The sequence below is a fragment of the Apium graveolens genome, chromosome 6 (genome assembly GCF_009905375.1).
Source record: "Apium graveolens cultivar Ventura chromosome 6, ASM990537v1, whole genome shotgun sequence".
Taxonomy (NCBI): domain Eukaryota; kingdom Viridiplantae; phylum Streptophyta; class Magnoliopsida; order Apiales; family Apiaceae; genus Apium; species Apium graveolens.
The window spans coordinates 211,897,673-211,909,432 of NC_133652.1; the positions used below are offsets into that span (position 1 = coordinate 211,897,673).

The window sequence follows — 11,760 nt, forward strand, 5'->3', positions numbered from 1 at the left end:
GGTTTACCGAATTGTTCCTGGAGAAGTATTTTCCTCGCTATATGAAGAACCAGATGGAAATCAAGTTCTTTGAATTGAAGCAAGGGAATATGTCGGTGATTGAATATGAAACCAAGTTTACGAAATTGGCTAGGTTTGTTCCGGAGAAAGTTGATAATGAAGAGAAACGGGCTAAAAGATTCCAACAGGGATTACAGCCATGGATTCGTAGCAGGGTGGCAGTTTTTAAATTGATGACTTATACCGCTGTGGTTCAGAAAGCCATGATTATTGAAGAGGAAAATGTAATGTCCCAAAAGGAAAAGAGACAAGGATATTTTCATAACCGCTCCAATAGAAAGTCGGGATTTCAAGCCCGGACAAATATGATTTTTAAAAGGACAGGACAAGGCAACCACAGAGCAGGTAATCATTTCCAAGCTCCCAACCAGCAGGGAATCATCAGACCCCCATTTCTATACTACAAAACATGTGGTCAGAAATATACAGGTGTCTGCAATAAGGCAAATCTGACATGCTTCAAGTGCAAGCAGAAAGGGCATTACTCCAATGAATGTCTAGCGGGAAGAGCAGAAATTACTTGTTTCCAATGCGGAAGGAAGGGGCATGTAGCCAGGGATTGCAGAGGACCAACTATGACAACTAGTGTTCCGAAATTATTGGCACTACCTCCACCACCACAGTACAATCAGCCTAAAGCGAGAACTGTTAATATGACGATGAAAGAAGCTGTGCAGAGTCCGAGTGTGATTGCAGGTACGTTTTCTGTGAATTCAGTAGATGCAAAAATATTGATTGATTCTGGAGCCACAAGATCTTTTATTTCTGAATAATTCATTAATAAGATATGTTGCGAAGTTCAACGGTTGGGCGAGACGTTAATTATAAAATTAGCGAATGACAACCAAATTCCTATAGATCGAGTATATCCCAAATGTGATATCGATATAGCCGGACATCATTTCTCTATGGACTTGATACCTTTCAAGTTAGGAGAGTTTGATGTTATTTTAGGGATGGATTGGTTAGCTTGTTATAATGCTCAGATCGATTGTGCGAATAAGAAAGTAAAGGTCCGAACTGCGAAAAATGCAACGGTAATGTTTAGGGGCGAGAAACAATAAAAGAAATTCCTGACAATGATGCAGACTAAATGATTGCTACGACAAGGATGTAAAGTTTCTCTAGCCTATGTATTGGATACTGAAAATAAAAGTCCAATGATTTTAGGAATATGTTGTGTACTTGATGATAACTTGAACAAAACACTAAGTAGATTTTAATCAAGTGATTTTGTATCTCTCAATGGATGATCATTTTAACATCCGTTGAAAGAGTAGTTTATGTAACAATAATACTAGTAGCACATTTCTGCATATTTGGATAGCTTACTGAACTAGATGTTGTAGATTGTCCAAGTTATGTTAACTACTAGATTGATATGCAAGATAGGATTATTAATTGTAAATATTAGATGCCTTGTAATCTTCTGTAAATGAAGTAGAGTTAACTATCAAGAAGACAATCTCAACGGATGATTTACAAAGCTTTAATGGATGATCAACATAAGTCTCGACGAATTGTGATAGACCCACACTACTAACTAGCAGAAGTATGTATAATATTAATTAAAAAGTAAAGTACTACAAAAGATAAAATATTAAAGCTTCAACCCTTTAATCACAATCCCCGAATACACAAGAATGAGTTTGAACAACATCTAACATCTTTATTATTATAGACCAAAAATATCTTTAAGTCAAATTACTACCAAATTTTAAACCCAAAGTTTATAACCCTTAGGGAACTACTAGTTCCCTACCTGCTCCAACATCTGATGGTAGGCATACTCCGAGTCCCCAGAAGTCTTACGCGCAGTTTGCTTAAAACGAACCATCTTCAGGTTTCACTGAAGGGATAACATCAATAACAATATTAATGAGCAAAATTCTCAGCAAGTGAATAACAGTGAATAAAAATGCATCATATACTCGATAAAATGATAAAAGAAGATAATCAATAATATGAAATCTCAAATAAAAGATCAAGTTTTTAATAAGTGAATGGAATTGGAAATCTCACGGCGCTATGAGTGATGAGGGGTGATCAGCCCACATCAAAGCTCCGAACCACATAACAAGTGATTCATAATTATTGAGGATCCTCGGCACACATTGGCCATATAAAACCATCAGGCTCCCTGCTATTGAGGTTCTAACAGTGACTAGAGCCTCAGTCTTACCAGAACATACCATCCAATTCCTTTTAATCAATTCATTTGAATTTCAAAGGGTTCTTGATCAAGGACAAGATAACAAGGGTTGGTATTGTCAAAGTTCAAATGAGGGGATGTTATTAGTGTTTGGGTTTCCAAAAGAAATGATTCTAATTTAAGAGGGTTTTAGGATTCACTTGATATATTAAGGAACTATTGTAGGGTATTCACATGGGTATGAGGTAATGTGTGATGAAAAGGGATCAATTCAAGTATAAAAGCGATCAACTAAATTCAAGATCTAATCATTAGGTGATGCCAGGGACTAATTAATCTTATTGACACTGTAGTCATGCATTCACATGGTAATTAATCACATGAACAGAATTATAGAGGTAAGTTGAGAGTTCACTTACCTGGACTACGCTTACTGAGCACTTGAATGGAATTGTCTATGGGCTCCTTTCTTGGCCTCCTACTTGAACCTAAAATGAATAGTATCCTCGTTATAACTCTTGCTAACAACCCTTTCGTGTATACTATATATATATACACATATACACTTAAATCTACTAATTACAAGTAATATATGCATCACATAAATCACATAACACATAGCAAGAAATGGCATGGCAATAACACATTTAGATTTTTCTACCTTAGTCACTTAAGCAAAAAACCATATAACATATAATTATCAAGACTAATACTCTTAATCCTCCTTTACAGACCTCAAATCAACCTAGATTTAGTAAGGCACACTTGTGCCTTAATTCAAATGACTCATAATTGCAATGCACAGTACTTAACTTACTCGAATGCACACCTTGGCACCAATTGCCTTGGCAAAAATATGAATTTCTACCTTGGGCCTTTGCTATATTCTGACTACTATGACTTCTTATGACTTTAAGATAACTTTAGAAATTGGTTTGACATCAAGGCCTCACTTAAAAGACACACAAATGCAATGCACTTCTCTAAAGTTTCCAAAGGCGACTCTAATGGTGACTCTCGGATGGTTTGGTGGAAATAAGGTATCTCCAACTTGGGCCTTCATTAAAAACCAACTCTCAAAGGTTATTAAAACTCTAAACTGACTCTTAAAGTTGGAATGACTCAAAGGCCTCACTCAGGCCTCCCTAGGCCTTAAGTGGAAGTTGACATAAAAACTGCCTCACCTGATTACCACACTACCCTGATTTTACCAACTTAAAACTCATTTATCCAATTCAATTATTGGTTTTAATGGCTTATTAAGCTTCCTAAGACTTTATTATATCTATTTAGACCGAGGCTCCATGAAGGCCTAACCTATGACATGATGATAATCAATCAAAAGTCAAGTTTACTCAAATCTGCCCAGTTCTGAGCTGTTCTCGGGTTTGTGTGTGTGCACTTAACCAAATGCAAGTTTTTATTCAATCTAAAGCTACTGGACTCAAGTATGAACCAAGTCCCAACTCCCTTGACCTCAGGCCTACCAAGGCCTTGCTAAAACTCACCTAAAAATGAAGCTACTCCACTAAATGATGAAGATCTTGGCTTGACTAACTTAAGAAGTGAAAGAAAATGAAAAGAAGTAAAGAAAAATGGCAAGAGTGGGGTGGAGGTGCGCTTCGGCCGAGAGGGAGAGAGGAGAGAGGAGAAGGTGAGGTGTTTGAGTGGGAGTGTGATGAAAATGAGAGTATCCTCTTGGTTTTGCTACTAAAATGTGGTAGTGGAATGGAGAATGTACTCTAATAACCCTCTTGCTAGTTGTAACAAAATTGCATGCAAGGTTAAAGAAGTAAACTAGCAAATAAGTGGGGTTCGAATTAACAGTCTTATCCTTGGACCCTTTTATAAACCAAAATGCATGCAAGGGTATACTAGTAATCTATTAATTAATAAAAGTATGATTAAAAAGAATGGATTTTAGTAAATAAAATAGAACTCCATAAATCTCAAAATTAATACCATAATTACTATAAGATTTTAGAAGTTTTATAAAATTGTTTTCAAAAATTTTGAACAAGAATATCTTTTAAAAGAATTTTCTAGGACAAGCCACATAAAAATATGATTAACGACTCTAAGTCACATAAGAAAATGCAAATAATTTGATTCTAAGCCACTATTATATGAATTATAATATATCTTCTAATCGCAACAATTACAATTATTATCTAATCGCGTTAAACTCAAATATTATTTAATCGCGTAACGAAATTTATTTGCATACAACTAATCATACTCTTATAGGTCATCTAACAATATTCGCAATACTACACAACGAATAATATATACGAACACATTGGATTCTCATAAATTCTGACATCTAATACACAAAATTATATAGCACAAAACAGAATATTATATTACATTCATATCAAACATTTACAGGCATTATAACCTTTCCCCCTTAAAGGTTTGTGTCCCCAGAATCTAAGAAAACAGACGAGGATACTTATCTAACATATCACTTTCTAATTCCCATGTTGACTTTTCAACTTTGGGATTTCTCCACAAAACTTTCACTAAATGAGCTATTATATTCCTTAACACTTTATCCTTTCTATCTAAAATGCTAACCGGCTGCTCGATATAAGACAAATCTGGCTCAATCTCCACTGGTTCATTCTCTATGATACATTTGGCGTCGGGGTTGAACCTCTTAAGCAATGATACATGAAAAATGTTGTAAATGTGTTGCATTTGAGGCGGGAAGGCCAACCCGTACGCCAATTTTCTAACTTTACCCAAAATCTCAGAAGGTCCGACAAATCTTGGACTCAACTTTCCTTTCTTGCCAAATCTAACTATCCCTTTCCAGGGCGATACTTTCAATAAAACGGTTTCTCCTATTTCATACTCTACGTCCTTTCTACATGGATCAGCATACTTTCGTTGTCTATCCTGAGCCGCAATCAATTGATTTCGAATCAAATATACCTCTTCTTTCGTTTGTTGAATCAGTTCAGGGCCAATTACATTTCGCTCTCTAACTTCATCCCAATAAATAGGTGATCTACACTTCCTTCCATAAAGAGCTTCGTACTGGGGCATTCCAATACTGGCATGAAAGCTATTGTTATATGAAAACTCTACCAAAGGTAAATGTTCATCCCAATTTCCTTTGAAGTCCAAAGCATAAGATCTCAGCATGTCTTCTATGGTCTGAATCGTGCGCTCACTTTGCCCATCTGTCTGTGGGTGATAGGCAGTTCTCATCTTGAGTCAATTTCTCAAATGTTCTTGAAATTGCTTCCAAAATCTAGAGTTGAAATGAGGGTCTCTATCCGACATAATAGATACTGGAACTCCATGACGAGTAATAATTTCCGTTAAATACATATAAATCATCTTGTCCATTGAGAATCTCTTTTTGATCGGTAGAAAATGAGCTGACTTAGTAAATCGATCAATTATTACCTAAATAGCATCGTGATTAGATTTTATCCTTGGTAATCCAACTATGAAGTCCATCGCAATGTGCTCCCACTTCCATTCAGGTATCTCTAAGGGTTGAATTAGTCCACTCGGTTTCTGATGTTCGGCTTTTACCCTTTGACAAGTATAACACCTTGTTAGGTCCCGAATTATCGTAGAAGGGGGGGTTGATTACAATAATCACTAAATTAATTTTTTTTTGAATCTTTAGCGGATATAAGATTTAGTGCTCGGTTAGTGGTTTCGTGTTCTTGAGGTGAATAGTGTTTGGAACAATAAAACGAGGAACACAAGATATTTGGGGAAGTATTTAATCATATATAAATCCTCGAGGGGTGTTGCTACACTCCGGTAAATAAGTTAACCAGATACAATCTAAGAACAACAAAGTTCCTAGATACTACAAAGATTTACAAATCAAATCCTATACAATGATCTAGCTTTTGTTTGTCTAAGGATTTAATTAACGGGTAACAATTATAATGTCCCTATGAATATACAAGAGTTGAATCGGGCATTATAATGTTACTCCGATGAGAAGTTAACCGGATATCCAAGGTGTCGGAGCTTCTCAATAAATTTTTGCTTCTTGTTTTCATCACCTCTCGTGAGAGAGAAGATGAACAGAACTCCTTAACAATATATGTCTTGATTGTTATATATTCTGCTTTTCTGTGTAGACTTTCAATTACTTTGGATAGGTGGCATTTCTGTGTCCACACAAATCTAAGAATTGCTGCATTGATTCACTGAGCATTCACCAAGTGCTCTGTGGTGACTGGATATTCTCTGTTTGCTCTTTTATAGGGATCAGTAGCCCTATGTTGCTCTATGGCGACTGGTTGAGCTCTTTGGCGACCATTGGTGCTCTATGGCGACCAACATCTGTGTCCTCTCTTTTGTGGCGACCAAGCTCTATGGCGACCACTGGTGCCTTAGAGTAACTCTCTATGGCGACCAGTTGGTGTCTTAGAGTAATTTCTCTATGGCGACCAGTTGGTGCCTTAAAGTAATTTCTCTATGGCGACCAGTTCCGTGGAGACCATAAAGTCTACTGTATGGCGACCAAAGAGAAAAGTATTCTGTCTTAGAATGTTCTTGATTCTTTTTTTCCATTCTTCACTGTATCAACACTTTCTTCTGTAGCTGAATTAAAATCCCTTATTGTATACTGATGTTTGGTGCACTGGTCTGGTTAACAAACAACTAGCATTGAAAGAACCTAATTCAATTTGTCTTGTGTTTCTGAGTTGATACAGATTGGCTTAATATTCATTGCTTCTAACACTGATTATCAAGAAACAAATGTACTTTCACTGGAATCCTTTCCGGTACTTTAAATAGCATCTTTATTGCTACTACAATCTTGAACACTTCATTCACTGTTCTTCATTGACGCTTGAATATATAAATGAGCTCCCATCAGTGAGTATAACTTCAAGATTGCAACTGTCTTCTTTAACCTTTGTTTATACCAGGTCTTCAATTCTTCAGATTCCTATGCTTCGAGCACTGTCTATCTTCAATCAATGTCAATACACTGAAATCTTCTGGTAGCACTTTATACACTGAATCTTCATCATTTCTGAAACCCTGAAAGTATTTAACCTTTATTCTTCACTAAGGCATGAACATATTAATGAACTTCTTTCAGTGACCTGTAAACAGACTTCAAGCCTTCTTCTAATCTTCTGATTCTTTGTATCTGCCTTATCTTCATTCTTCTTGATTTCTTGTGTAGACGTAGTATTATTAACCTATCCTATTCTAGTGTTGTTTTCGTGTTAATTATCATGCAACTGTTCATACAGCTACGCAGTCTCACCAACACACCTACTAATTCATTGTGTAATCTCCTTCTTCATATCCGACCACCAAAAGTTCTGTTTCAAATCTTGGTACATTTTTGTGCTTCCCGGGTGAATGGAAAATTCTGAGTTATGAGCATCCTTCAAAATCTCATTCTTCAATTCTTCCACATTCGGTATCCAAATTCTTAAGGAGAATCTTATAATTCCTTGATTGTCTTTTTGAGTGTAAATCTCTTCTCCGGTAAACTCATTCATCCTTTGATTCATCACTTCTTCTTGGCACTTTTTAATCTTTTATAATAATTCTGGTTGAAATGTCATCGTACAAATCATTTATATAGGTGCACTTAGAGCTCAAATCTCAATTCCGATTTTCTCAAATTCATTTGATAACTCTTGGGCCATAGTCAACATATCCAATCCCTCCTTGCGACTTAAAGCATCCGCTACTACATTTGCAGTCCCAGAATGATAATTTATCGTGCAATCATAGTCCTTAATCAACTCCACCCATCTTCGTTGCCTCATGTTTAATTCCTTTTGGGTGAAAATATACTTTAGGCTCTTGTGATCCGTATATATCTCGCATTTATCTCTATATAGGTAATGTCTCCACAGCTTCAAAGCAAATACAATTGCAGCCAGTTCCAAGTCATGAGTTGGGTACCTTTGTTCATGAGGCTTAAGTTGTCTTGACGCGTAGGCTATCACCTTCCCGTGTTGTATTAGAACACATCCCAATCCTTTGTATGATGCATCGCTGAATATTACAAAGTCTCCTTGATCATCTGTCAGGGCTAAAACTGAAGCGATGACTAACTTCTGCTTCAATTCTTGAAAACTCTTTTCACAATTCTCCGTCCATCCAAACTTCTCATTCTTTCAGGTCAATTTTGTCAATGGTAATGCAATCTTTGAGAAATCCTTCACAAATCTTCGATAATATCCGGCCAATCATATGAAACTTATAACTTCAGTCGGGGTCTTCGGCCTTTCCCAATTCATTACAGCTTCTATCTTCGCGGGATTAACTCGAATTCCTTCACTTTCGACAATATGCCCTAGAAATTAAACTTCTCGCGACCAGAATTCACACTTCAAAAACTTGGCATACAATTTCTTTTTTCTTAAAGTCTCCAAAGCTATTCTCAGATGTTCAACATAATCTTCCTCGGTGTTTGAGTATATTAGAATGTCGTCGATAAACACAATGACAAACTTGTCCAAATACTCCTTAAATACTCGGTTCATCAGATCCATAAAGGCGGCTGGCGCATTTGTCAATCCGAATGCCATAACTAGAAGCTCGTAATGTCCATATCTGGTTCTGAAACCAGTCTTTGGTATGTCTTCCGGCTTAATCTTCAACTGATGATATCCCGATCGTAAGTCAATCTTCGAGAAGTAAGTTGCTCCCTTAAGTTGATCAAATAAATCATCAATACGAGGTAAAGGGTACCTATTCTTAATTTTCAACTTGTTCAACTCTCTATAGCCAATGCACAGTCTCATACTTCCATCTTTCTTTTTCACAAACAGAAATGGAGCACCCCACGGAGATACACTCGGCCTTATAACTCCTTTATCCAATAACTCTTGTAGTTGCTTGGCCAATTCCTTCATTTCTGCTAGTGCCATATGATAAGGTGCCTTCGATACAGGTTCCACACCGGGTGCTAAGTCAATAGAAAACTCAATTTGACGATTAGGCGGCAATCCAGGAAGTTCATCCGGAAATACATTGGGAAATTCGCTAACTGTCGGGATACTTTCTATATTCGGTGTCTCCTTAGATCTATCAATTACATAAGCAAAATACCCTTCACACCCTTGTCTTAACAACTTTTTAGCTTGAATCATCGTCAAAAATGTTTTAACTTATTTCTGTCCTTTAAACTCTACTTTTTTTCCTTGAGGGGACTTAAGAATCACTTTCTTCTTCTTACAATCTATTTGAGCACCATGTTCTGCTAACCAATCCATTCCTAATATAACATCAATTTTTCCTAGTTGAAAAGGTATGAGGGAAGCAGGGAAACTATAACCTGAAATCTTTACTTTACACCGGGGGTAAATACTTTTAACATATACTTGTTCTTGATTAGTCAAAATGATAGATAAGGGCTCAACTAAAAGTTCAATTTCATAATTCAACTTGCCAACAAAAGATTCAGATATGAAAGATCTAGTAGCTCCGGAATCAAATAGCACTTTAGCATTGATGTTGTTGACCAAAAGCGTACCTGCCACAACTTCAGAACTATGAACAACATCCTTGATATTCATGTTGAATGTCCGAGCCTGAGCAGGATATGAGGGAGGGAACGCTGGAGTTACAGATTCAGAATGTTGATTTAAAGGTAGTTAAAGAATTCGAACAGTAGACGTCATTGCTTGATTGTAAGAGGCGGCCGTCAATTGCATCAACTTGTTATTTCCAGGGGTCTTGCAATCCCAAGACATATGACCGGTCTTTCCACACTTGAAGCATGTAATAGGAGGCTTCGGGTTCCGACACTCATTCGCATAATGACCTTTCGAATTGCACTTATAACAAATGATGCCAGCCTTATTGCAGTTACCCATGTGTCTCTTGTTGCAGAATTTACACTCCGGATTTGTTGCTTGCTGGGATCTTTGTCCACTTGGCCCTTGAATCCTATTCTTCTAACTATTATTATCACCCTTCTTAAAGCTTCGGGGTCCTCCTTGATTCTGGTATCCAAACTTCTAGAAATTCCTTCCACTTTGGCTCCCTTGAGCCGATCCTTCACCATTGTTTCCAAACTTTCTTTTCCTACTCTCTTTCTCCTTCAAGTTTTGATCCCTTTCTCCTTCAATTACCATCACCTTCTGAACCACTTCAGCATATGTGGTCAATTTAAAGGCAGCCACTCTGCTTCGTAGCCAAGGCTTCAATCCTTGTTGAAATCTCTTCGTTCTCTTTTCATCCGTATCCACATAATCTCCAACAAACCTAGCCAACTCAGTGAATTTCTTCTCGTACTCTCCTGCAGTCATTCCTTCTTGCTTCAATTCAAAGAACTTCAATTCCATTTGAGTCTGCATATACCTCGGGAAATACTTGTCTAAGAAAATCTTCTTGAATCTATCCTAAGTGATAATTTCCTCTTCTTCTAAAGCACGGGCTGACTCCCACCAATAGTCTGCTTCGTCTTTCAAAAAATAAGACACATAGTCGACCTTCTTTTCTTCACTTACAACATCTAGCGTGAAAGCTTTCTCCATCTCTTTAATCCAAGATTGGGCTTCTACGGGGTTTTGAGTTCCACGGAACTCCGGTGGTTTCACAGCTTGGAATGATTTGAAAGTTGTAGGGATTGGTGGTGGTGGAGGTGGTTGTTGTTGAAGTTATTGTTGAAGGAGTTGTTGTTGTTGAGCAAGGGTAGCAGATTGTTGGTGAAGTATTTGCATAAGTTGAGCCAAGTTGGGTGGTGGATCTTCATGATCCCCGGTATTGGTGTTGCGAGCTCTACGAGGAGGCATGATTCTGAATGTAAACAAGAAAGGTTTATTCACAGTTCAAATTTACATACATGAGTTATAATAAGGGTAAATATCAAGTAACAAGGTCTTATTCAAGGGATATCTTAGGGATATATTAGACATGATCGAGTTCTAAAGGGATCAACAGAATTTAAACAACAAAATTCTATCTGTTACATATTGAATTCTCAATGATCAGAAGAAGCTCAGGATCTGGCTGTTCGGGTGTCATCAGTATCTGATGTATCGTCAGGATTTGATACATCATCATCATTTGGATGTCATCAGAATTTGAAGCCAATCTTCTTAAAGGATATGTTATGTTCCTTGTAATGTGGAGCATATATCTTTTACGTCTGAGTTATAGGACTTCATCTATTCAGTTGAAGATATGTATCGGTTTCAGTTAGCTTTTGATAATGCATATCTTAGATTGATTTGTTGTAGCTGTGTAGTATATAACACAGTTTAGGTCATCACTTAGTGTATCAATCTTAAGTATCATTCGACCTAGCAGCTCTTAAGAACATCAGTATTTCTTGAGAGGATTTTGTAATAGTTTTTATCAGAAATATAAAAAGCTGTTATATTTTATTACTTGTTCGAAACATTTATACAATTGTATCCAACCCCCCTTTAAACAATATGAAGCACAGATTCTGATAGTATATTTCAAGAGCTTTGATTTGAGTACTCGAGCTTCTCCAACGGATTCCGGTAACACCTTGAAATTGAGGATTGATTCTCGATAGGTTTTATGAATATAAGTATTTTCTCTAGAAAATTCTATAATTA

At 36.8% G+C, this 11,760-nt stretch overlaps 1 protein-coding gene across 1 annotated transcript; it reads right to left on the minus strand.

Moving 5' to 3' along the window:
• Positions 1 to 4,642: 4,642 nt before the first annotated feature.
• On the minus strand, positions 4,643 to 9,318 carry LOC141665715 (uncharacterized). The gene is made up of 2 exons (XM_074471700.1): positions 9,118 to 9,318; positions 4,643 to 5,254 (listed from the first exon to the last, which is right to left on the minus strand). Exons 1-2 carry the CDS (start codon positions 9,316 to 9,318, stop codon positions 4,643 to 4,645), a joined length of 813 nt encoding a protein of 270 aa, XP_074327801.1.
• Positions 9,319 to 11,760: the final 2,442 nt, after the last annotated feature.